The 27329-nt window shown below is 48.8% G+C and overlaps 1 protein-coding gene across 5 annotated transcripts in view; it reads right to left on the bottom strand.

The window, feature by feature from the left end:
• Positions 1–27329, bottom strand: part of DPP6 (dipeptidyl peptidase like 6) — a 1065758-nt gene that overhangs the window by 157291 nt on the left and 881138 nt on the right. For all 5 annotated transcript variants that reach the window (XM_024990441.2, XM_024990444.2, NM_174040.2 and 2 more), the window contains 1 exon segment: positions 8162–8243. In XM_024990441.2, coding sequence (XP_024846209.1) covers positions 8162–8243 — 82 coding nt within the window.

Here is a 27329-nt window from a genome sequence, read left to right as displayed (position 1 = left end):
GGGCACCGGTTTGAGCTCCCTGCGTCACACAGAGAATCCCCACTTGTCTCTGTTTTACATGCGGTCGTGTATGTTCCATGCCACTTCCTCCGTTTCCCCGCCTCTCCCTCCCACGCTGGGCCCACAAGTCTGTTCTCCCCGTTGCCCTGCGAACAGGTCATCAGTACCATCTTGACACAATCATGGTGGAGGACAGCATGGAGAGTCCTTACAAACTAGGAACTGAACTGCCACACGACCCAGCAATCCCACTGCTGGGGTATACCACACACCACGCCTTTGTGTTCGGAAATCCCGTGCGTTCAGGGACCCTGCCGGTCAAAGGGAAAAGCCAGGGAGCCACTTCCTAACCATCTCTTTTCATCGACGGTGACCACTGGGGAGCTCTGCTTAGGCGCCATCCATTCGGGTTAATTGCCGGAAACAGCTTATTTACTTGAGTGCAAGTGACTATTAAAGTGACGGAGTCCCTCAGAGCCGTGAAGTGATAACATATTGTGTTAAATCTGAAGGGTACCCTTGGTGGAGCTGGTAAATCACTCACTAAACTGGCTCCATCCATTATCTGAGGACACGTCAGGCGATTTCCCTCCCTGTGAATTAATTTCTTGGCTACTGTCATGGACTTCAATGCCCATGATGAATGTTTTTACAATGAATACCAAATTAACCCAAACTGATTAGAGGCTTTTATAAGTTATTAATGGGATGTCACTCTGGCCTGGTCCTCTCCACATCTACGACAGTTTCATTAAGTAATCTCCGCTTGCTGGAAAGATCCGTCTTTCTCCCCTCGTGGGACTTGTCAACGTCGACAGACGCTCCCTGCCCCCTTGGTTCCCAGAGCCGGGGGAGCAGTGATGCCCTCGGGGGCTGTGAGCTGGGGATGATGCCCTCGGGGGCTGTGAGCTGGGGGATGATGCCCTCGGGGGCTGTGAGCTGGGGATGATGCCCTCGGGGGCTGTGAGCTGGGGGTGATGCCCCTGGGGGCTGTGAGCTGGGGATGATGCCCTCGGGGGCTGTGAGCTGGGGGTGATGCGCCTGGGGGCTGTGAGCTGGGGATGATGCCCTCGGGGGCTGTGAGCTGGGGGTGATGCCCTCGGGGGCTGTGAGCTGGGGGTGATGCCCTCGGGGGCTGTGAGCTGGGGGTGATGCCCTCGGGGGCTGTGAGCTGGGGGTGATGCCCCTGGGGGCTGTGACCTGGGGATGATGCCCTCGGGGGCTGTGAGCTGGGGGTGATGCGCCTGGGGGCTGTGAGCTGGGGATGATGCCCTCGGGGGCTGTGAGCTGGGGGTGATGCCCCTGGGGGCTGTGAGCTGGGGATGATGCCCCTTGGGAGCTGTGACCTGGGGAGGGAGCTGCCCTCTTTCTGCTCAGTTTCTGGGTACGGTTAGGGTAGGGAGCAGTCAACCAGCTGGAGGTCCCAGGGCGGGGGCTTTGGTTTACCAAAGGAAGGAGGAGGCAGGAAGTCTCATCCGCTTTTTAGTTTTCAAGTTTTTTTTTTTTTTAATTCCCTCGGCCCTGCTTTACTGAGAGGTAACTGACACACGAACTGTCCAAGTCTCGAGTGTGCAGTGTGTGGATCTGACACACCTCTCTACTGCAAAACAATCTCCACCATAGCATTGTGGGCACCTCCATGTCCATCTAGTCACTTAGCCTTTCCCAAGTCAGACAGACAAATACCGTGTTACCTCACTTGTGGGATCTGAAATCTGAACTTATGGAAACTGAGAGCAGAAAGGTGGCCACCAGGGGCTGGAGGGTGGGGGTGGTGCGGAGATGACGGTCAAAATGAACAAGCTTCCAGGTAGAGGATGAACACGCTGGGGAACCACTGCCTGGGGTTCCTGTAAGGAACGTATCCTCTCTGTCTCTCCAGGGATCACCCAGTGGGGCATCAGGGCAGGGGAACCGTCCCTGGGAATGGTCTTCTCTAAAGACACAGACATCTGAAAACCTAGGTGGAGTCAAAGGCCGAGGGAGGTGATGGCGTGTCTTGTGAACAGCAGCCCTTCCCCGAGAAGAGTCGGAGAAGTGTCGGGGAAGAGACAGCCTTAGCCACGCACCGGGACTCTTGGTTATAGCCGGCATCTCTCTATTCTATCAAATGCAGCCTCACTCACCTTCCCACACAGACCAGACCCTCAGCTGATGGTATTCTTATTTTTTTCCCATTCTCTACATTTTGGTTAAGCCAAGTAATAATCCTAATAACCACAGCAACAGGAAAGCCGTCACTCAATGAACACTTTCCACATGAGGTTCCACGCCACGTGCTTTAAACGGATTAACTTAACCCACATGGTGACCCCTACAAGATACACACTGTTGTCCCCACTTTACAGATAAGGAAAACTGAGGCTTTGAGAGGTTAAGCATTTTAATCCAGATCGCGGCTTTAAAGTGTCAGAAGCAAGGTCTGAACGAGACCCTGTGACGCCAGTGTTTTTGTTATGACTGGTCCTTGATAACCAGAACAAACTGAAGAAAACTTTCTGAGGTCTAAGATGAGGACCTTCAGATTCTGAGATGGATGAGGTGGTTGTGACGCTAGATCAGGGCTTCCAGGTTCCAATTGGGGTTGGGTCCTGGGCTCCCTGCCCGCACTGCCCACGGTCTGAGCTCTCAGCTGCAGGGTGAGCCCCTGCCACTGGCCCTTCTGTCTGCACCTGGCCGCCACCCTGAGAGCTGAGGGTCCCCCCGAGGCGGCTAAGCTCTCTGCAGGTGCCCACCCCTGCGAGGGGCGCTCCACTCCTCAGTCTGCTCTTCATTCATCTCCATTCATCTCTCTGCCCTTCATTCCATGCGACCACGTGCTTATCAGAACAATCTCTTCTTCGAGCCTCTCCTGTTGAATTACTGACATTTTGGTAGCATGAATTTTTACAATGTTAATGAGTTGTTTTTAAAAAACCCACTTTCTTTAAACTGAAAACTCGAATGATCCAGCGTGAGTGCAAATGCCTTCAGCTCGGATTTTCCTGAACCCTTCACTAACTCTCAGAAACGTGTCAAGACGCCGTCCTGCGGGAGGAGGCATGAGCCAGCGCCAATGAATGGGAGAGGTAAGACCCTCACTTTTCCTTTCTTTTTTTGGGGCTGTTGACATTTTAGAAAGAAAAATAACCTCTGTTGATAAAGCAGTGTTGTTAAGTAGGTAGGAAAACAGCACTGAGACAGAAAGGCTCCTAAGAAGTGGATTTTTTAAAGGCTTAGTTTACTTAGAAGGGACTTCAGACGCACAGCTGTTACACCGCTAACAGGCACAGTCACGACTGAGGTGGAGGGCGGCCCAGGGCTCTGCAAAGGGGTCCCCACGAGGTAACCAGGACAACACGGGTGCACACGTGTCCACAAAGGAAGGCTGCTGGGAGTCGGGGAGGGAAGCCTGATGGACGTGCGGGGCTGGAGGGGCTCAACACTGACAGCAGGTGATGGCGTTCACCCCAGGAGGAGGCCCGGACTTCAGGGTCTCAGCAGGGCCCGTGCTGAGAGCTGCAATGGTCTGATGAGTACCACAGCCAGAGAGCAGGGAGAGACCCGAGGGGCGATGGGCCCGTTGGGAGGGCTTTGTTCCAGGGGAGTCATTTTTATCCAGACTGGAGGGTCCAAGAGGCCCGGGCAGTTACTCATCTCCTGCAGCTCCCGCTGCGGCCAGGACACCAAGTCTGGGTGGAGTGGTCGGAAACGGGGTGCTCTGTGCTCAGTTGCTCAGTCATGTCCGACTCTTTGTGACCCCATGGTCTGTAGCCTGGCAGGCTCCTCTGTCCGTGGGATTCTCCAGCAAGAATACCAGACAGGGTTGCCATACCCTCCTCCAGGGGATCTTCACAACCCAGATCGAACCCATGTCTCCTGCATCTCCTGCACTGCAGGCGGATTCTTTACCTCCAAGCCACCAGGGAAGCACGAAAACTAGCTAGTGAAAGCGTGAGGCGCTCGGTCGTGTCCGACTCTGCGACCCCACGGACCACAATCACTGTCATGAGGACCACAGCCTCACGCCCTGGGAAGTGATGGCTAAGTCGACACCCTCTGCTGAGTGGGGACGCGGAGCTGTGAGCACACCTTAGTTTCCTGCTGCCGGGGTATCACATCCCAGCCCCAGCTGCTCCTCAAGGACAGCACTAGCCCCTCCACCCCAGGTCCCCTCACCACCCCTCTGCCTGCTCCTCACTGCACGGTTCTGAAAATGGACGCAGCATCCCTTTCAAAGCTGTGCACCTGTCCCCATCACGGGAGCAGGCCACGCAAAGAGAGACCCAGCTCTTGGTCTCTGAGCCACAGAGTGGACCCGCACAGACCCCGGCCCCGGATCACTGATGTGGTCTGCTGCCCTGCAGTCAGTTACAGAAGTTTCCATGTCTTTTGGTTCTGAAAGAAAACACTGCTATGCAGCAAACCCACCAAGTTCCCTGCGCTCTCAAGCCAGCTCACTGTGGGGCCCTCAGAGGCCTGAACCCCGAGTGTGCCATCAGCCGTAAGTGCAAAGCAGCTCACTGTGGGGCCCTCAGAGGCCTGAACCCCAACTGTGCCATCAGCCGTAAGTGCAAAGCAGGCCACTGTGGCTGCCCTCGACGTCTGTGTGATTTTGTTAGACGTTTCTAGCAGAGACGACATGCAGGGAAATGAAAGGATAATTTAATCATATTCTAGATCAGCAGAGACAAAACCTCACATAAACAGACGAACATGCAGGGAGGGGTGGGCAGGACGTCATGAAATGATCAAAGAAAATGGAGATTCTCCATTAGGCAGACATTCATCTGCTAGAGGATAAATGGAGAAAGATACAGTTTGGAGAGAGATTCTGATATAGTTTATGTTTCAGTGTAAATCACTACATAGACTGACTGAAAAAGATGGAGGAGGGACTTCCCTGGTGGTCCAGTGGTTAAGAATCTGCCTTGCAATGCAGGGGACTCAGGTTCGATCCCTGGTCAGGGAACCACGATCCCACGTACCATGGAGCAACAGAGCTTGCATGCCCCTGCTCTGGGCTTCCGCGACTAGAGAACCGCGCGCTGCACTAGAAGATCCCTCGTGCTGCAACTGAGACTCGACGCAGCCAGATAAACAAGAAATACACACGCATGTTAGAATTTTATTTATTTTTTAATTGAAGGATAATGGCTTTACAGAATTTTGTTGTTTTCTGTCAAACCTAAACAAATATTTGAAAAAGAAGAATGGGAGGAAGAGGAAGCCGGGAGGCAGCTGTTCAGCGTTGAGCGTCTTTTCCCACTTAATCCCGCTTAACCCAGCCAAATCCATTTTCCCATCTCAAGGCTTTCGGCAGATAATGCCGAGTTCTGGGAACCACCCGGTTACCCCTCAGAAGAACAAAGACCACAGGCCAGCACCGCTTCAGCAGCGACTTTCTGGCAGAATGGACGCCTCCCCGAGGTCAAGCTTCTCCCTGTCCTCTCTCAGTGCAGGGAGGGGTCAGGCCATGCTCACCTCCTATGATGCGATCTGAAGGTCAAATGAAATTTACTCTAAAGGCAAGAACCAGTAATTGAAGGCCATGTGGAGGCGCTGGAGAAGATGCCTTTCAGCCCCTCCTGATGGCCCGGGTCACTGTCCTGTGGTTCAGGGGGTCCCCAGCCCAGAGGCATCGTGGGGATCTGGCCACACGGGGAGGAGGCGGTGCCCGGAAGGGCCTTGCTGAACTTTAACTGCAGCTGTGTTCTCTGCTCCCGGAGGATAAGTACTCATTTCACTCTGACTCATTATAATTAGAGTCGATTTCCTTTGGGGAGCAATATTTACTTTTAAAAATAAAACAGCAATGAGGGATCTGTGAGTGTTTGCAAGGCCTGCTTGTGGGTTTCGAAATGTCTTTGCCAAGAGCACCCACTGGGAGCACCTGGCCCCAGGGGTCAGGCTTTCCCAGGTGAGCACAGCCAAGAGGGCACTGGGTCCCCTAAACATTCACGAACTGGTGCCTTCCAGGGAAAGGCTGCCGACTCCTGCTCCAACATATAGGATGTTTTCTCAGCGCGGAGAGGTATTGCCTTCTAGACTCAGTACAAGAAAAACAGCAAAGTTAAAAAAGTTTAAAGTCTGAGATTCCAGGAGCACACGAGTACTCCTGGTACTAAGGCCAAGTAGCAGCAACCGTACTTGACTGAACCTTCATTTCCCTGAAGCAGAAAGGAAGCTGAACTTCCTTCACTGTCAGTCACATCCTAAATAGACACGAAGGTGTAGACGCATGGTGCTTCCCTGGTGGCTCAGTGGTAAAGAATCTGTTTGCAATGCAGGAGACCCAGGTTCGAGCCCTGGGTTGGGAAGATCCCCTAGAGGAGGAAATGGCAACTCACTCCACTATTCTTGCTTGGAGAATCCCATGGACAGAGAAGCCTGGTGGGCTACAGTCCATGGGGTCGAGAAGAGTCAGACACGATAGAGTGACTACACTTGATTTTCTTTCACACATAGATGCTAGCTATTTGCCTCCATCCAATTATTTTACATGTAAGTGGTTGAGAACCACAAGAATATATCAGCTGATTATTCCTCTGTCCATTCATGCATTCACTTTTGACCTCAACAGTTATTTCCCACATGCCAGGCATGGAGCTAGATGCTCAGAATCCACAGATGGAAAGCACTCGGGGCTTAGACCAAGGACCACCCCCCGGGGAGAGATGTGTGGGCAGGAACTCGTGTGTGAAAGGAGTCTGTGTGGTGACACTGGAGTGCCCAGAGCGGGCCTGGCCACGTGGGCAGAGGGCAGAGGAGCTTTCTCAAAGAAGCGGACCCTAGTTCTGCCGCTGGTTGCTCTTTAGGAGGTGAAGGTAAGAACGTCCATAATCACCTAACCCAGCCCTGACCACGGTGCAACCTGGCCTGAGTCTTAAGCACTTCAGTCTTCTACAACCTCCTATGGAATTGTGATTTTTTTCCTCGCACAAGCATCAGCGGCTTTGAGCAAAGACGACTCTTCTCTCCTGGCTGTGACTGGTGGACGGGTGTCATTCTACGAATCAGCTCGTGGCTCCCTCCTGCCCTCTTGTCACTGGTTTAGAGCCATTAAATGTGCCTTTTGAAACCTCCGCTCAGTAAGTGTGCAGCACAGGGAACACTCGGGCAGCAGCTAACACAGCCGGGTGGCATACACCCTCCTGCTTCTTCAAATCAATTTGAGGCAATGGAATTAACACACAACCGAGAAAAAATACTTGTACTGTTGGGGAAAGTAAGAAAATTTTAATTCCTAAGACAGTAGGCAGCCTGTTCAACAGAATCTCACCCCAAGGTTTTTAACATGGTCATTTTCTGCGCTATTTTAGGAAGAGTTTTAAAAAGGCAGCTTTATTAATTGGCTCAAAGATGTAGAAGAAAATGGTCCGCCACCATGCCACCTGATCTTCAGGCTGCAGGCGCTTTCCAGAAGGGGTGACATGACCTTGTCACCGGGACTGACGAGTATCACCTGGTTTTAGACAGAAGCAACACTAGGGATGAACCCGAGTGCTCACCTCACCCAGATCTTTCATGCAGGAGCTGGGCTAGCCGAAGGCAGCCTGGCATCTAGTTCGTGAACTCCCAGGGTTAGAACCCATGTCTTTTAACTACTTGTTCAGACCCTTTTTGCTACACTGTCTTGGCCATTGGGTATCTCGAAATGTCTTAGTTTTGCCAATGTGAGTGGGAATCCATGGAGCTTTCTGGCGTAAAGCAGAGATGGCCCCAACAGTTCTGGGCGTTCTGCAGATGCTGCGTGCTGGGAGCCCAGGTCCACAGCTACTGCAAATCTACTTTTCTCATGAAACCCTCCCAAGGAAAGAACCAGAGTTCCATGAGCAGAACCAAAGAGCATTTCGTGACTCCACCATTCTGACCATTCCCATCGGCTGTCCTCTGATGAGGTCCATCTCAGATTCACGGTTAAGTCCACAGTCAACACACGTGGCCCAGTCGGGGACTGCTTTAAGGAAAGCAGGTACCAGAACCAAGGCATATGCTCTTCCAATTTCAACAGAGTTCTCTAGCAAAAGAGATGGCCATTTACACATGCAGATGTCCTGGGGTATTTTTCCAAAACATAATTCACACAGACACAGATTCTGAGTCTAGTGAGATACATTCAGTCTGTAAAACATTAACTTCATCAACGCAGACACTTGGTCACTGAAAGCAACGTGCTTACCAGCTGCTGACCCTTGGGGCCCCATCCCGCATACTGAAGTTTTGCGTTGCTGACTTCCGGTGGATCCAGGCTCTGAGGGTCCCTGAAAGAAAAAACCAAAGAAAAAGGTGGGAAATAAGAAGTTAAGATGATGTAATATTATCTTCCACCTGTAGCTCACTCATGTTTCTTCCACCACATCATTTTCAGAGCTTGTGTTATTCAATTAAAACATCTCATTCAGCCTCCACCAGATTTCTTCAGATATATATATATATATATATATATATATATCTTACATGAAACTGAAATAGGCTGGTCATTGCTTACCTTCCATAGTAAATACTCATCAAGAGAGAACATGCAGAGAGGTGTGTAGACCAATTTCTAAAATATCCCTAATAGTCAAAATTAAAAACAGAAGTGTGCAGCTCTGCAGGGATAACTCCCCACAACTTCCATCTCCATCTTTGGCTTTCCCCCTGAGCTGGCTCATTCTGACCTTCCCAAACAGCAGCCTCAGGACAGAGTCCACCCTTTAGTTTGTGCTGATACACAAGAAGGGTGGGGTAGGGGAAGAAAGAAGTGGCGAAGGAGGGAGGGAGGAAGAGAGGGACAGAGACCTGAGGAGAGAAGGGGGGCAAGCACAGGAGGAGGATTTTTTTTTCTTTTAAGCATCACATTTTTCATTCTTAATTTATTGATATGCAAAATGCCACACTTAAAAAAAATTATATGTATTTAAATAAAGGTCCTAGTGAATAAGTCACAGTAATAAAAGGAAAAAACCTAACACTTTTATAAATATTAACTATTTCAGTGTATTTTGTTGCTACCACTGTGTACTCATGTAGGGAAGACTGGAGTTCGACTTTCTTTCAGACGCGTCTGCCGCACATGCCAGGCTCTGCAGAGGAGCACCTGTCACTGGACTATAGTGCTTTTTGTGCAGAAGACACAGCTGTGAAGGTGCCCATTCGTCTACAGAGACCACGGTTGAGCGGTCTTAGGAAAAGACAGATGCTGGGTTTTAGGAGCTGCTTGAACCAAGATGAAGCAAGAAGGGAAGGGAGGTGAGTGAGATGGGCAAGAATGTGCTGATTCAGAGCTTCAATCAGTAGAAAATTCTAAAATATTAATAAACGCTCAACAGCACTGTAAGGACGAAACAGAGTACACTGCAGACTAAACAGTGTTAAGGGAGGAGGATAGTCTGTAAAGCCCCCGGGGTTCAGGCATTGAGGAGACGGGTCTGGAGAAACCGCGGAAGCCTGAAGGTGGGTGCTGAGGAGCTAAGCTAAGCCAATGACAACAGTGGTCGCCGCGAGGTGGGACCCAGGCAGGAGGGCCTTACCGTTCCAGCTTCCAGACGACTTGTAACCAACTCTGCCTCTGCACGCTTTAACATTTCAAAGCATTTCCATAAACATGTTTTCCTCTCTAACATGCTGTAGGGAAAGGCTCTCTAAGGCTGACTCAAAACCCAGCAGTGAAAAGTGAGGTAAATTTACATAACAGCACCTGTTCTGCATGACAAAAACCACAAACAAAAGATAACTGGCAAACTGGGAGAAAATATTCATAACAAATGAATGGGTAATATCACTATTAGATAAAGAACTCCAAACTATCAAGGTTATAAAAGAACAAACAAAAAGAAACACAAGAAAAAAACAGGAAAAGATAATTCACAAAAATACAGAAAAATGTATTAAAAAGGACTCAAACGCATTCAAAATTAGAGAAATATAAACTGAAACTACACTGATATCATTTCTCACCTACACACACACACACACACACACACACACACACAGAGATCCAAAATCCAGATATTGTGTATCTACTGGTTGGTATACATAGCTACATGCCCTTGCTCTGTTCATGGACAAGCTTAGACCCAGTGACACCCAGGAGAAAACGAGCCCACCCTGCACCCGCATCCTGGTCTCTGAGCACCATCTTCCAATTAAAAAAGAATAGGGCTCCCAGGAGAAGAAACCACAAACAGGCTAGAACAGCAAAAATGCAGGATGAGTCTGGAACATCTCATGGATCAGAAAGTAAGGAAAAACTCAAAAAAGATAGAGCTTGCTAACAGAAGGCAGAAGCTAAAGCTCGCATGGCCAAAGGTGGAATAATCTGAGCAACAGAATCATGAACAATAATATTGACTTGACCCAGAGAATAAATATTCATGAGCCTTACTAATATAAAGAATCAAGTACATAACTAGGTGGGGGAGGGTAGAGCAGCTCTTCCTCATAACAGAATTCCAATCAATAAATGCAGAAGAAGGAAAGAGCATCCCCCTTGGGGGAACAGCAGAGAGATGACTGCTGCAGACAAGATTCATGATGGATGCTAAAGTTAGCAGGGAAAGTCTAAAGAGAAATGATTTGCATAGTCTCAAAGTATCTCCTGCAAGATATTTATCACCCCAAAGGAGAAGATAGCAACTTCCCAAGGAGAAACCTGGCAGACAGCAACTTAACCAAAGATCAAGGTCAGCATCACCAGAAGTAAAACATGTCAACATCAGGACCGCCCAGCAAGATGCACTGAGAAAAACAAAACATCATATATATGGTATTGTCAACTGGCGCAAGTGAAAGTCGCTCCATTGTGTCCGACTCTTTGCCACCCCATGGACTATATACCTCATGGAATTCTCCAGGCCAGAATACTGGAGTGGGTAGCCTTTCCTTTCTCCACGGGATCTTCCCAACCCAGGGATCGAACCCAGGTCTCCTGCATTGCAGGTGGATTCTCTACCAGCTGAGCCACCAAGGAAGCCCAAGAATACTGGAGTGGGTAGCCTATCCCCTCTCCAGAGGATCTTCCCAACCCAGGAATCAAACCGGGGTCTCCTGTCTTGCAGGCCGATTCTTTACCAGCTGAGCTATCAGGGGAAGCCCATCACTGGCAAAACCCATTATCAATTCCCAGGGAATAAACATAGAATCTGGGTAAAAAAAGAAATCTAACCTTTCCCCCCCTTGTGCTTCATGTAATTCCATTTGCTCACAGGGGACCAGATGCAGAGGCCTCGCCCCTGGCCCTTCAGACCACCAGTTTCGGGTGTGAAATCGCTGCTCCGCCACCCCGCCTCAGGAGCGTGTGCAGAGATGCGGCACACATCTCTGTGATTCAAGATGACGGCACCTGTAGGCCCTGTGCAAAGACGCTGAGTTGGGCACTGCGATCTGGAGTGAGAGCCCCGCCCCTAGAGCCCCGTCCCTCGAGCCCCGCCCCCTGCCCCTGACCACATTTGATAAAGCAGCCCTGCCCCTACCTGCAGAAGAGCATGTGCTCTGAAGGCCGACCTCCCACCTCAGCGTCCTTCCAGTTCTTACACCAGAGGACAAAGCTCCCCTCTGCTGCTGAGCTCAGACCCTTCTCCTACTGGCTCCACACACGGCAGGAGGGCCGCTGTTGGGAACCAACTGGGGTGGGTCGGTAAAAGCATCTTTGCTAAGAATGCATCGCCTCTCTCCAATCATGAATAAACTTCAGACAAACCCAGATGGAGGCGCTCAGCCAAACAGCTGACCGGTGATTTTCAAAAGTGACCTTTCTTCCCACAAAAGGGAAGGGAAGACGGAGGACATGCCACAGCCTGGAGGGGGCTGAGGGGAATTGCTACCTGCAAGAACATGGGATTCTGATACAGGGAAAAAAACATTGATGGAAAAGCTGGTCAAGGGCAAATGAGGTCTGCCATTGAGTGAATAACCTTGTACCAGCGTTAATATTCTGTTCCTGATAATAACACCATAGGTATGAAACACTGATACATTAACAGCAGGAGAAGGGGAGTGAGGCATAGAGGAGAACTCTGTACTATTTTTACAACTTTCGTTCATCTAAAATTACTTCAAAATAAAAAGCTAAAACTATTCTGAAGAATCTTAGTAGCTTATAGCTTGTTGGTTATAAAAATTATTATAGTACATGATGAAAAGTTGGAGAATTTCCCCAACCCTGACATACTGTGATACTGATTCAATAATTGAAAAACCATGACTTCTGTATCTAACACAGCATCAGCACTCAATACACGCATTTGAAAAAACAAACAAGATGGATGGACTACAGATGGATGGATGGCACTAAGGGAAATAACTTTAGCAGGTTTAAAGGTCTAATGAATTCACCTGTCCTGGGTTTATAGAATTTTCGAAGCACAGACGACAGGGTAGGAGATCAGAAAGAAGTAGCCTTGCTTATTACTGAAAATTAGTTTGTTCGATTATGATACCCTAGGATATCATAGGATACATCTAGGATCCTCACAATAGCTGACAAACTTCTCTCCGATCTAACAACTGTAAATTCCTGTAAAAATTTCCTTAAGTGCTGCCCGGAAATCATACCTGCAGTAGATAAATGTCTTGGAAGGCTGGGTGAGCACCAGGCCAATGCGCCCGCCCACGCACACGCATCCAGCCTCATTGCCTCCGCTCCCCTGTGCTCAGGAGATCGTTTCTCCTTCTCTAGAGATGACAGACGAGTGTCCACAGCCTGGAGGCAGCAAAGTTATAGTAAGAACCTCAGGCTAGCGATCAGAAGTCTAGTGCCCAGGTTTCAGCTTCCTGATGCACACATCATGTGTCTGGGCTGATCACACGTGACCGCGCATCCCGTGATTCAACAGGATAGGATATTGTATATACTGATGGCAGGCGACACAGCACTTGAAAGTGAAAGTGGAGGAGCCTGGTGGGCTGCAGTCCATGGGGTCGCTAAGAGTCGGACACGACTGATCGACTTCACTTTCACTTTTCACTTTCATGCATTGGGGAAGGAAATGGCAACCCACTCCAGTGTTCTTGCCTGGAGAATCCCAGGGACGGGGGAGCTTGGTGGGCTGCCGTCTATGGGGTCGCACAGAGTCGGACACGACTGAAGCGAACTAGCAGCAGCAGCAGCAAACTGGTAAAACCCCTGGAGTAGGAAATGGCAATCCACTCCAGTATTCTTGCCTGGAAAATTCCATGGGCAGAGGAGCCTGGAGGGCTACAGTCCATGCGGTTGCAAAGAATTGGACACAACTGAGCAACGAGTGCACACATACACACAAACTGGTAAATATTCAAGTCGACTATGCACCACAAATTCTACGTAATTTTAACAAAAGGTCCAATCACTTATCAGCTGTAAGGACAAATTTACAGAACTCAGCAACCCAACACATGAGCTATATTCCTGTATTAGACTAGAGCTTGGTACAGAAAAGTTAGCTCTCAACCATACCCTCCCCATCTATTTCTGTAAAATAAACCTGTATTTTTGCATCTGCATGTGATTGTGTCAGATTCTTTTGCTTTCACATTAAAAGTGCATCTCTTCCAGCCACCCCCTTCCCCCCGACACACCCAGACCCCTGGAACCAGCAGAGAAAAGCACAGAGCCAACCGGAGTCTCTCCCCTCACTGGGACTAACCTACCTGTCGCTGTCCTTACAACTAGGGCTTGGGTGCTTGCCACCCTCTCGACACCAACTCCAATCTTTCCTGTCTCTTCAGTCCCCTTTTATCTGCTGCCCCCTTCCTCCTCTGCTATGAGCAGAGACCCACCTGTGGGGCAGACAGGAAGGGGCCTGATCTTCAATTTTTGAACATTGAGTTTTAAGCCAGGCTTTTTCACTCTCCTCTTTTACTTTCATCAAGACGCTTTTTAGTTCCTCTTCACTTTCTGCCATAAGGGTGGTGTCATCTGCATATCTGAGGTTATTGATATTTCTCCCAGCAGTCTTAATTCCAGCTTGTGCTTCATCCAGCCTGGTATTCTGCATGATGTACTCCGCATAGAAGTTAAATAAGCAGGGTGACAATATACAGCCTTGACATACTCATTTCCCTATTTGAAACAACCAGTCTGTTGTTTCACATCTGGTTCTAACTGTTGCTTCTTGAGCTACATACAGATTTCTCAGTAGGCAGGTAAGGTGGTCTGGTATTCCCATCTCTGGAAGAATTTTCCAGTTTGCTGTGGTCCACACAGTCAAAGGCTTTAGTGTAGTCAATGAAGCAGAAGTAGATGTTTTTCTGGAATCCTCTCGCTTTTTCTGTGATCCAACTGATGCTGGTAATTTGATCTCTGGTTCCTCTACCTTTTCTAAATCCAGCTTGAACATCTGGAAGTTCTCGGTTCACATACTTTTGAAACCTAACTTGGAGGATTTTCAGCATGACCTTAGTGTGTGAGGTGAGTGCAATTGTGTGGTAGTTTGAACATTCACAGTCATGGTCAATCTCAATTCCTACTCTGAAGAGCACCAAGATCACATCCCAGCCCAGGTCTCCCTGATACCTCAGATGGCATACAGGGCATCTCCACTGGGCCATCCCCTAGTCCTCAGCACTGACATGAGTGAATTGAGCCCTCTCTGCCTCTGCCTGGTCATGCAAGCTGGGAACCTGCTGCAGGCATCTTAGAGGTCAAGCAGCCAAAGCTATGAGTTGTGGGTCAAATTCTGTCCCCCCAGAAGAGATGCTGAGTCCTGACCTTATTTTTAAATAGGCTCCTGGCTGACATCATCAGATTAAAATAAGGTCATTCTGGAAAAGGAGAGAGGCTGATGGAAATCTAGTGGCTGGAGTCTTCATAAGAAGATGAGATGCACAGAACAGACACAGAGGGAGAAGGGCATGTGACGATGGAGGCAGGGATCAGAGCAAGGTGCCTGCAAGCCAAGGCGTGCCAGGGCCCGAGCGCATCCTCCAGAGGCCGGAGGAGGTGAGAAAGGGTCCCCCCGAGAAGTGTCAGAAGGAGCGTGATCTCATTGACACCCCGATTTCAGACCACTGACTTTCAACACCGGGAGAGAATAAATTTCCGTTGCTTTAAGCCACTCGGTTCGTGGTAACTTGTTACACGTCCAAGAAACTTCATTTCTCAGAGCAACTGAAGCCCTGAGTAGTAAGTGATTTGCTCAAGGACACATAGCTGATTAACTTTTGTTTGAAGATTAATCTCCTGCTTTGGTCAAAGGGAAAAAAAAAGTCTCCAACTGACTGAAGAACAAAGCAGGAAGCCGCTCAGAGAGGAGACCAAGGAAGCTTTGTCTGCTGACTCCTCACTGTGCTTTCATATGGCTTCACGTGGAGGAGGCTTCTCCATCACAGAGGCCCGGATGCCAGCTCCACACGGCTCCTCCAGCTGCGGGGACCACTTGCAGATCTCTCTGCCTTGAGCCCAAGACCTGGTTCCCTGTCATCAAATGATTTTCCATCATGGACTGGGTTAGTCTCAAGGCTGAGTGTGTGTGTGTGTGTGTGAGAGAGAGAGAGATACACACAGAGAGAGAATAAGAAAGAAAATGCAGGAAGCTATGGATTTATTTGGGGATTGGTTGGTGCCTTCTACCCTTGTGCTATCTTCCTTTCTATTTACTATTTATTTTAAAGAATCCATGGTAAGCTCTGTGATGAATCGTCTCCAGGATAGAGATGAATTGGTTAAAAAATGATTAAGGAAGAATAAAATTATCTGGACTTCCTATATCTCAAAATAATCATGCCATCCGTTCTTATTTTGCTTATTTGAGCAATAAACAAAATGGGGCATAAATCATGTTGAATTTTGAAAAGTAAATTAATGTAGCCAAGTTTACTCATTTATCTTCCAGCGCGAGTTCAGGGGATAGAAAAGCTTCCCAACAAAAACGGCATTTGGCAAAGAAAGGCAAAAAAATTGCTTATTTGGTTCCTAAACTTTTACGGTGAAAGACATCAAAAAATAGCATTATCAGTGTGGAATGAAGTATGTACTTTGCATGGTGGGTAATATAAAAATAAAAGATACACTCCCAGTCGTAGCATAGGGTCTGACACATTGTAGATGTCTATGTATACTGACTAAATAATGAACAAATGGATGGGTGGATGGATGAAAAAATAGGGTCTAGTCTAGGGTTTGTGATGTCTTAAACCGATTCAGAGCTTAAAGATTTGTGTTATCATTTGTATGTATATCTTAAGTTACACAATTTAATCCTTTAGGGCAGGCATCCTTCTAGGCACAAGCCCTTCCTGAATGGCCAGCACTTGTCTTACCATTCATTTTAAGATGCTTCTAAATCTATGATCTACGGGAAGTTCCTTTCCTTGTGAAAGATCTGGACATTGAAGTTTCCAGGCAGAGAAGCTCTACTCACTGAGAGAGTGACTAGCGGAGGCTTGTTCTGAAATGTTTGTGACATTGCCACCCACCCCATCTACAGGGACACTCTGATGTGTGAGTGTGCACTCAGTTACTCAGTCGTGTCTGACTCTCTATGACCCCATGGACTGTAGCCCGCCAGGCTCCTCTGTCCATGGGGATTCTCCAGGCAGGAATACTGGAGTGGGTAGCCATTCCCTTCTTCAGGGGATCTTCCCCCCAGGGATCGAACCCAAGTCTCCATTTCTCCTCTATTGGCAGGCGGGTTCTTTACCACTGAGCTATCTCAGAAGTCCCATACTCTAATATACATGATGACAAACACAAGTATTAAATAAAACCACACAGGAAGATTAGTTTTAAATACAAAGAGAGGAGAGGGGGGAGGAAGGGGAGGAGGCAGGGAGGAGGAAGGGGAGGAGGAGCCCTCACTGTGGCTGCTCCAAGCATCAAGCCTCACGGGCAAAGCCTAGGTTCGAGGTGACCTCTGCTCTGCTCATGACCTGGTGTCAAGCCTTCACGCTCTTACTGCCTCCCCAGGATGCACTCCCTGAATCGGAATTCTCATGCTTCCCCCTGGAAAGGGTGGACAGTCTCAGAGGGGATGACAGCAGGCAGCAAACCCGAGCTCCCTGCTGCCCCTCTGGAGGGAGGGGGCGGCGTCTGCACGGGGAGGGAGCCCACCCCTGTCCTTTTCTCCACCACACCCAGGGGCCAGTGTGGGCTGTGTGAGCCAAAGTGAAGGGCCCGGCCTGGTTAGGGTGCAGTCCACACGCTTCTCAGCCTGGCCCCCACGCCCTCCAGAAGGTCTGATGCTCAGAGAAGGCCCCATGAACGCCCCACGGTGCCACGTGGGGCTGCCACTCTGCAGGGCCTGTGGGACCCGACCTTTCCACGCTCTTCTCCCACACCACCATGTGCTCTGCTTGCTCCCGCTCCTCCAGGCCCTGGTCTCTAGGAGCAGGCGCCCAGGCGGTGTGACAGCACATGTCTTGTACTCGTGGGTGAAATTACAGCGGCAGCAACGCCCTAACTCGGCGCCCTTCTGAGTAGGAGGGAACGTGCCTTCCGATCAGACACGGGTGAGATGCCAAGAGCCCCACGCCCAGGCTGTATCGCCTTCGGGTGAGACGCTCAACCTTTCTGAGCTCTTCCACTTTCTTCCCTGTGAGATGGGGTCGTTCCTCAGGGGGCTACGGCGAGGTGGAGGTGAGCAGACCCGGCGATGGTCCTGGAAACCAGGGCAGAGGTGTTACCGCTGTGACGTTAATGCTGATGACAGTGGAGGAGCTGGGGGCGGGAGAGGGGCACGATTCACTCATTCAGCGCTTTCCAAAGTAAGATGGTCCCTGCAGCCTAAGGCTCTCGGACTCTCAGGCACCTTCGGTTCAGGGGTGCTCTGCAGGTGGGGTGGCAGTGTGGACGCCCTCTGTGTTCACAGCGAGTGTGCCAGGCTGGGCGTCTGAGTGAACTCCTCCTTTAGAACAAACACATTTGTTTCCCTTCTCGGAGGTTCCACCTTACACCATGCAGCAGGAAAAACAAGTTTTTCACAGCATGGTACTGGCACGAAATCAGACATGTGGGTCAATGGAACAGAACAGTCCAGGAATAAACCAACACTATGGTCAGTCAACCTTCGACAAAGGAGGCAAGAATATACAGGGGACAAAAGACAGCCTCTTCAGCAAGTGGGGTGAGGCTGGACAGCCACACGTAAGTCCATGAAGTTAGAACACCAAACACTAAAATAAATTCAAAATGGCCTGAAGACTTAAATAGAAGACACGATACCATAAAACACCTACAAGAGAACAAAGGTAAAACTCTGACAGAAATTGTACCGGTGTTTTTGTAGGTCAGTAAACAGCTTTCCCTGGTGGCTAAGCTGGTAAAGAATCCGCCTGCAATGCATGAGACCTGGGTTCAATCCCTGGGTTGGGAAGACCCCTCTGGAGAAGGGAATGGAACCCACTCTACTATTCTGGCCTGGAGAATTTCATGGACTGTGTAGTCCATGGGGTCACAAAGAGTCGGACACAACTGAGCAACTTTCACTTTCATTTCTCCCAAGACAAGAGAAATAAAAGCAAAAATAAATAAATGGGACCTAACCAAACTTACAAACTTTTACACAGCAAAGGAACCATTAACAAAACAAAAAGATAACACACAGACTGGGAGAAAATATTTGCAAATGATGTGACCAACAAGAGCTTAGTATCCAAAATACACAAACAATTCAGTAACAGAAAAACAACCCAACAGAAAAACCACCCAATCAAAAAATGGAAAGAAGACTAAATAGACATTTCTCCAAAGCAGACCTACAGATGGCCAAGAGGCACATGACAACATGCTCATCACTGCTATTTATTCAATTCAGTTCAGTTGCTCAGTCGTGTCTGACTCTTTGCGACCCCATGAATCGCAGCACGCCAGGCCTCCCTGTCCATCACCATCTCCCGGAGTTCACTCAGACTCACATCCATCGAGTCAGTGATGCCATCCAGCCATCTCATCCTCTGTCATCCCCTTCTCCTGCCCCCAATCCCTCCCAGCATCAGAGTCTTTTCCAATGAGTCAACTCTTTGCATGAGGTGGCCAAAGTACTGGAGTTTCAGCTTCAGCATCATTCCTTCCAAAGAAATCCTAGGGCTGATCTCCTTCAGAATGGACTGGTTGGATCTCCTTGCAGTCCAAGGGACTCTCAAGAGTCTTCTCCAACACCACAGTTCAAAAGCATCGATTCTTCGGCACTCAGCTTTCTTCACAATCCAACTCTCACATCCATACACGACCACTGGAAAAACCATAGCCTTGACTAGACAGAACTTTGTTGGCAAGTAATGTCTCTGCTATTTATTAGAGAGATGCAAATCGGAGCTACAATGAGGTGCCACCTCATGCCTGTCTGCATGACCATCATTAAAAAGTCTACAAATAATAAATGCTGGAGAGGATGTGGAGAAAAGGGAACCCACTTGCACTGTTGGTGGGACTGTGAATTGCTGCAGCCGTTATGGAAAACAGTATGGAGATTCCTTCAAACACTAGAGTTGCCATGTGATCCAGAAAAAACTCCAACTTGAAAAGATACACACATCTGTATGTTAATAGCAGCACGACTCACAACAGCCAAGACATGGAAGCAACCTAAATGTCCATCAACAGACGATTGGATAATGGTGTGGTCCATACACACGGTGGAATATTACTCAGCCATAAAAAGAACGAAATCACGCCATTTGCAGTTAGGTGGATGGACCCGGGGATTATCATACTAAGCGAAGGAAGTCAGAAAAAGACAAATCCCACAGGGCAGCACTTATATGCAAAATCTAACATGTGACCTAAATGAACGTACCTACGAAACAGAAACAGACTCACAGACACAGGAGACAGACTAGCGGTCGTCAGGGGTGGGGTGGGAGGGGCTGGGGAAGCGCCGGGATTTGGGGTCAGCAGATGGAAACTATTCACGCAGAGTGGATAAACAACAGGGTCTTGCTGTATAGCACAGGGAACTATATTCCACGTCATACGATAAATCATAATGGAAAAGTACATGGAAAAGAACATCTATGTATAACTGAGTCACTTTGCTGTATAGCAGAAATTAACACGACAGCTATATTTCAATAAAATTGAAAAAAACAAGTGTTTGATCATTTCAAGCGCTCTTTTGTCCCTGCTTCTAGTAAAATTCCAGGACAGAACAAAAGAATCAAAGAAGGGTGCCATAGAACGCACGCTTCCAGGAAGCCAGTGCTCCTTCTTGGCCTGCGTCTGCAGTGAAATGAGCTCCCAGCCGTGGAGCCTGGGGAGAACGGGAGTTTTGAGGAGACAAGCCCTTTGAGGAAGTGCATAGAATGAGCAGCCAGCTTGGAAGGGTGCTCTGGACCCTTCCCCCTCAGAGGGTTTGCACCTCCTCCCCGTCCCTTCCCGCCACTTCTCACCTCTCTGCCTGCTCACAGGCATCGGTTCTGAGTCTGGGGAAATGCGCGATTATGGGCCCAGAGAACACATTGCTCAAAACCCTTTTATCGCAGGTGTGGTTTCAGTGAACACAAATGGTGTAAAAGACAGTACTCCAAACCTGGGAACTCCAGAGCTATTTGAGAGCTTTCTTCTGCGATTTAGAAGCAAGGTTGGCACTTGTATGAATAGCTGATGAGCGAACATCGGTCACACGCAGGGCAGCAAGGTAGCCAGTGATGGAGACACAGGGGGGACCTGGTCACCACTGCCTCAGCGTCTCTAGGTGGGTAAGGGAGCAGGGTGGTCCACATCCCTTTATCAGCTGGCAGCATTTGAGGATGAAACACATGTCATGAGTGGAATTTCTCTCAAGAGCATGCAGTACTGGCATAAGATGGTATTCATTAATAACAAGGTCCCTTCAAGTTTCTGGTATCGAACAATTGCTGAAACATTAGCTAGACTGAAAAACCGCCAACAATCAGATGAGCAGATTAGAGTGTTAAAAGTTGGGGACTCTGGAAGTTACCGCTTCATTATGAATTCTCACGAACCACAGTGTCCCAAATAGTTTGTTATCACTAGGAAGTATCATCATAGATATGGCGGGAAGGTCATCTTTTCCTGTTTCTACACTTAAGACATTTGCTTTTACTATTTCTTAAAGGCTTTCAAAAAAATTTACATTTTTCTATTCAAGCATCTCTTCCAAGAAGAGATGGGATATTCAGTAGAAATGTTAGACAGTTTGGAGATTTGCTGGGAGAAGTTATACTATTTAAATATGGACTGTACATATCTGGATGGGAGGCTATGCATCTTACTTATTAAGGAAATTCTAATACTTCTTACATCAAAGCCTGCAGAAAGCTGGAATAAGGAAGGCTGCCTTTCCCACAATGAGAGCAGGGCTGTTACATAATACACTCTGCCCACGGTCTTCAAGTAAGTCCAGACCTGAATTTCAGGACAGATCGTGTGACGTAGTTTAACAATGCGTATCTGATATATACTTATGTATTTAAAATATAAACCATAGCGAGAAAACCCAGCAAATCTTTTCAGCCTGCGTGGCAAATGAGGTTTCCCCAACATGGCCACAACAGTATTCCTGGTCCCAAACGCTTTTTCAAAAATCTAGGTGCTTTCCATCCAAAGATGGAGTTTATATCCTTGAAGCTGGGTGGGGCTTTCAGCGGCATCAGAGTCAAATGCAGCAGAAGTGAGATTCCTGGGGCTGAGTCACCGGAATTAACAACCCCGGAAGGTTGGGTGACCAAGGCGTCTCCATGGAGCCCCGAGGACCTGCCCACACACACGTCCTACATGCCTGTAGGGGCACGGCCCCCCGCTCCATGTGTGTGCATCAACGGACCAGGCTCCTTCTGAACAAGAGCTGGGTATGTTACCTTAAGACACTGATGAGGCCCTTCACAGAATTATTTTAAGCCAATTTAACTGTATCTTTGGGCTTCCCTTGTGGCTCAGCTGGTAATGAATCTGCCTGCAATGCGGGAAACCTGGGTTTGATCCCTGGGTTGGGCAGATCCCCTGGAGAAGGGAAAGGTTACCCACTCCAGTATTCTGGCCTGGAGAACTCCATGGACTGTACAGTTGCAAAGAGTAGCAGAGCCGGACACAGCTGAGCGACTTTCACTTTCACTTTCAATGTGTGCCGGCGTCCCAGGCGGCTCTCTTGGCAAGGCACCCGCCTGCCAGTGCCGGAGACCTAAGAGACCCGGGTGCAATCCCCGGGCTGGGAAGATCCCCCGCAGGAGGGCATGGCTACCCACTCCAGCATTCTTGCCTGGAGAATCCCATGGTCAGAGGAGCCTGGCCACAGTCTATAGGGTCGCAAAGAGTCAGCCACACTGAAGCGACTGAGCGCACACACAGCTGTGTCCACTGATAATAACAAAGCACAACCCAGAGAAGCCAGACAGCATTAAACCTCCAACAGCGCAGGTGGGCAATGAAAAGCAGCAAGTCAGAAAGCAGAACACCAGCAAACGCTACAGAGGGAAAACAATCGTTGGAACAGAAACGACCCAGATTCTCCAGCTAATTAAGGGCCCAGGAAGACGGCAAGTGCCCGTTACCCTGCGTCTCTCTCCCCAGCATCCCCGAGCTCGACAGAATCGCCAGCCCACGTGTTTGAAGCTGGCAGAGAGATCTCTTCTCGTTCTGAGAGCCCACTGCTGATCTGAGGACTCATCTCCTCTTCTGCTGATCACAGATTCACCCCTCAATCTGCTCTGCCATCCTCCTCATGTTGGAAGGCATAACTCAGACATCTTAATTAATCTGGGGGCTTCTTTTTAGAGCCATGCCTGAAATAATCTTATTATTCCAAGGCATGTTTTGCATGAGGGGGGATCTGGGTGGAGGTTTCCACTCTCAGACAGTCGTCCAGCCCCCCTGGAGCTTCAGGGCAGAACAAAGTCAGAGGAAGCCTTCACAGGCGATCCTGGTCCAAGACCATGGTCCACAGTCTGGGCCGGGCCAGCCCCTCCGTCCCTCCCGGTGCCCTTGGGCTGCCCATCCACAGACTGCAAAGGCCAAGTCCAGAGGCCTGCTGAGGGCGATTCCCGGCACTGGGCTTTTGGAGCGAAGACCCAGCCCTCCTAGAAACGGATCCAGCGCCTGTCCACAGACAGGCCGCCTGGGCGGCTCCCAATACAACGAGGGTCCGGCGGGCAGCCTGGGTTCTTCCTGCCTGCTAGGTCCTGGCCTGGGCTCTGTGCTCTGTGGTTAACAGCTGGCAGGGCTCTGGGATGTGTTTAGCCATGGCAGGGAGAATTCCACGGACAGAGGAACCTGGCAGGTCCACAGGGTCGAAAAGAGTTGGACACGACTGAGCAACTGACACACAGGGGGTGGGGTGAGACGTGACGTGTGGACAGAGAGTGAGCTTCACCGGGGGAAAGCGGGCGAGATTCTCACGTGCGGTGGATACAGGGGCTTAAAGACGGTGCTTATTTATTTTTAGAATTTCACTGAAGTGTAATTGATTCACAGTCTGTGTAAGTTTCAGGTGTACAGCAAAGGGATTCAGTTACACACACACACACACATATACCCTTCTTTAAATTATCTCCCATTAGAGGCTGTTACAAGGTACTGAGTGGAGTTCCCTGTGCTATGCAGTAGGATCTTGTTGTTTATTTTATATGCAGCAGTGTGCATGTTAATCCCAAACTCCTAATTTATCCCTCCTCTGGTTTGTTTTTAATCGCTCCCCTTTGGTAATTATAAGTTTGTTTTCTATGTCTGTGTGCGGGGAGCGAGCTCCGCCTCTGGCAAAGGTCATGAGGAAGGAGGCTTGGTATACGCAAAGGCGGGATCAAGCCTCAGGAGTCTCCCTGGAAATTCTCGAGCAATCTACCCCCAAAACCAGAGTCTGCCTACTTTCTGCTTTGTGCTTTCACCTACACCTCTGACTTTACGGGGGGCTGTCCCCCACTACCTCTCTGAAAAAAGTTAGCTTACAGCTCCAGTTAATAATTCCTGGGTGTGACAGTGTTTAACCTACAAACTCCTTTGGAAATCCTCTAGCCTGCCTGAATAGGTTTTTCCGGCCTCATGTGATTGTTCAGAGCCTCCCAACTGTGAGAGGCAGGAGATGTTCTAAACTGTCTAAACACAGATTCTTTTGAGTAGTTAAAAGATTGATTAGAAATTGTATTGGTGAAGGGATTTTCACTTGTTGGGCCAATGTTTGCTGCTTAGTTTCCATATCCCTTACCTGCTGTGTCCCTGGCAGTGTATTGATTAATATAATTGGTGTAAGTAGTAGCTTTAATGTTTGTAACCTGGGACCCTTGAGTTAATTCTTTTTCTTGTTATAGCCCACCACACCTTTGCTCTGTAGGAATGCAATGCTTTATCTAATGCTTTTGGAGGGTGGCTCCTGACCAATCACCTTTAGAGAAAAATAAGTTTTCTGAAGAAAAGGTCTTAAAATGTTAACAGGCCTCCGGGCCAGAAGATGATGCAAATCACCTAACTTTTGCATATGCTAAGTTTGCAGGAAGAAAGCCTGGCTTGCTGCCTGACTCTACCCCTTCCCCCATTATCCTCTATGCATAACTTAAGGTATAAAAACTACTTTGGAAAATAAAGTGCGGGCCTTGTTCACCGAAACTTGGTCTCACCATGTCGTTCTTTCTCTTACCTTCTGGCTGAATTATTCAGCCTCTTTTCTCCACTGAATTTCCTCACTGAGCTATCCTTATTTCAGCCTTTTTTCTCCACTGAATTTTCCTACTGAGCTATCCTCATTCTATTACTCTTTATATCCTTAATTAACATTTAATTAAGCAATTGTTTCCTGATCTTCGCCTACGCCGTCTCTCCTTCGAATACCCTGGATCAGCCGAGGCTGGTCCCCGGCATCTGTGGGTCTGTTTCTGTTTTGTAAGTAATCTCATCTGTATCATTAAAAATTATATTTAGCTAACTCCTATATGTGCTTGTACATTTCTCAGCTGGGCCTCTAAGTTATCCGCGTGTCTTTTCTCCGTATCTCATCCTTCCTTCCCACTTTTCATATCTCTTTGTCTCTGTTGCATCATCAGGAAAATGTCTTCACCTTTGTCTTTAAACCTTTCTACTGAGTTTTCATTTCTACCGTCTTTTTCATTTCTAAGAGTCTGGTGCTTTGAGATTGAAAAACGGTATGCGTTGTTCTGTTTTGTCTCCCGAGGGTAACAAGTCATCTGAGGATTTAAGAAGAGGCTTTGGTCCTAACGCTGGCTTCTCCTCTTGTGGTCGCTGTTTTCTCCACAGTGCCGCTACTGTTTGCTTTGGTTTCTGTCTGTCACACGGGAAGACGTCTGCGGTCAGATGGTGGTTCTACCCCAGACCCCCACATTGAGGAAGCTGGGACCGAGGAGCTGATAGGGAGTCCTGCAGAGCCTGGGAGGGCCCGCCTGGTCCCCCTGGGCCCTCCTGCTGGCTCCTTCTGGACCCGGCTCTGCCAGCATCTCTTGGGAAGGATCCTTCGGTCCCCAGCCTGGTGGGTGAGGCGTGGCTGCCACATGTCAGGGATGATGAAAGAGCAGGAAGTCTCTCCACACCCTGCAAGCGTCCCTTTGTCCCTGTTCAGACTGCACCCTGTCCTGATGTTCCTCCATCCAAGGGCCTCTGCTCACCCTCGCCAGGAAACACACCTCCGGACTTCAGGGGAGTCAGCAAGGGGAAGCTGGGGTTCTGACAGCTTCTTAATTTTCAAACCATCCTTGTTTTTTCTCCCATAGCTCCTCTCACTGACCTTCCAAAAGCATCCTGAGGGCCCAGGCCTAAGCCTTCTTCTCATCAGAGGTGATATTCTAAAGGGCTGACTCAGCAGAGAGCAGACCACAGCCAACCAGGAGCCGCCCCACGCGGGCTAGTCTGAGCGCTGTCCACGCCTGGGGTGCTGAGGACCATCCTGCGGGTGGGGAGGGGTTAGGAGAAACGAGCTCGGTTTCTGGGCTGTGACTCAGCTGTCTTATGCTTGAGCATCATGATTTTCCCGTCTTCCTTTGGTTTACAACTTGCCCAGTTTTGCTGTTTTCTCTTCGCTCCTGTGGGTGACGTGCTCAGCTCTATTTTCTGTTGTGTTGCTGGGGGCTTGAGAACACTTGAACACAGAGAAAGCTGGGGAGAACAGAGGTCAAGATGCAGGCAGGAGAAACCGGGGTGGCAGGAACTGGGTGTATCCTGCCCTGCCAGGGACGAGCTGTGCCAGCGCACTCACCACGCCTGGGTGTGAATGCGTAAGAGCAGCAAATAGCAGCCTCCACATCATAGGTATTCTCTAGGCATTCAGTGAGGGGTACACGTGAAGCTCTAGGAAGACTATCTGACCTAGAAAGTACTGCATCAGGGCGGGCCTTTTGCTGCTGTTGTTAGAACTGAATCGAATATCTGGGGTCAAGAAATAACTATTTGAAAACACGGCTCTTTAAATAAGGTTCAATGCATTGGTAGAAAAGAAGAGAAACATATTGAGGATGACCTGGATGAGTCTTCACAGCAGGCTTCCTAACCATCTCCCCCATGCAGCCTGCGGGCCACTTCTGAGGACCTGTAGGAAGCGGGCCGAGTTCACGGGTTTCCCGAGCAGGTCCTGTGGGGATAATACTCTCTGCAGGTCTATTCTTGCATCTCTGGCTGATTTCATCCAGTGAGGAATCCTTGAAGTCGGATGGAAAAGAATCTTTTGCCGTTTCTTTGTGGAAATATTTCACGTAGCATGCTGCTGTTAGAGATGACTACATCAGGAAAAATGGCTTCTATTTTCAAAGAAGTCTTTCCTCAGATCTGGGTCTCAGGACAAACTGCATAACTTAAAATTATTTTCAGATTGTGTGTGCGTGCTAAGTCGGTTCAGTCGTGTCTGACTTTTTATGACCCTGTGGACTGTAGCCCGCCAGGCTTCTGTCAGTGGGATTCTCCAGGCAGGAATACTGGAGTGGGCTGCCATCTCTTCCTCCGAGAATCTTCCTGACCCAGGGATCAAACCCGAGTCTCCTGCATCTCCTGCAATTGGGAGGCGGGCTCTTTACTTGGGAGGGGGTGGGGAAGCAATGGATTTAAATTAGTATTATTTTTTTTTAAAGAAGCATTCTTCCTCTCTTCTTCCTCCTCCTCCACACACACACAGATCATTTTTCTCCATGGACTGGGAAAACATTCTTTATCCAAGACTGAATTCTCTGCTTTGTGGCAAAAAAATATTTCTTCTATTCTAATGCCACTTAGTGTCTGCGATTAGTTTGGTAACAAACCAGCAATAGACAATTTGACAAAGCTAAAGTCAGGGTTTTGATCCATGTCAAGATAATAAGGGCTCTTGGGAACACAAGATAATAAGATCACTTTCACAGAGGACCTTTCTCTCCATGAGTTTAAAAATCACGCTCCCAGGAGCAGTAGATGACCAAAGGCCAAGCGGCTTGGGCTAATGTCGGGCTGCTGATAGGGTGTGCGCCTTGTCTGCAAGGAGTTGAAAGCAGCAGAGGGCACCCCATCTGTGAAAATAAACATTCCCATGACT

This window comes from Bos taurus, chromosome 4 (genome assembly GCF_002263795.3).
Source record: "Bos taurus isolate L1 Dominette 01449 registration number 42190680 breed Hereford chromosome 4, ARS-UCD2.0, whole genome shotgun sequence".
NCBI classification, from domain to species: domain Eukaryota; kingdom Metazoa; phylum Chordata; class Mammalia; order Artiodactyla; family Bovidae; genus Bos; species Bos taurus.
Note: the sequence above shows the minus strand (reverse complement) of the source record. Positions and strands in the feature narration are given on the sequence as shown.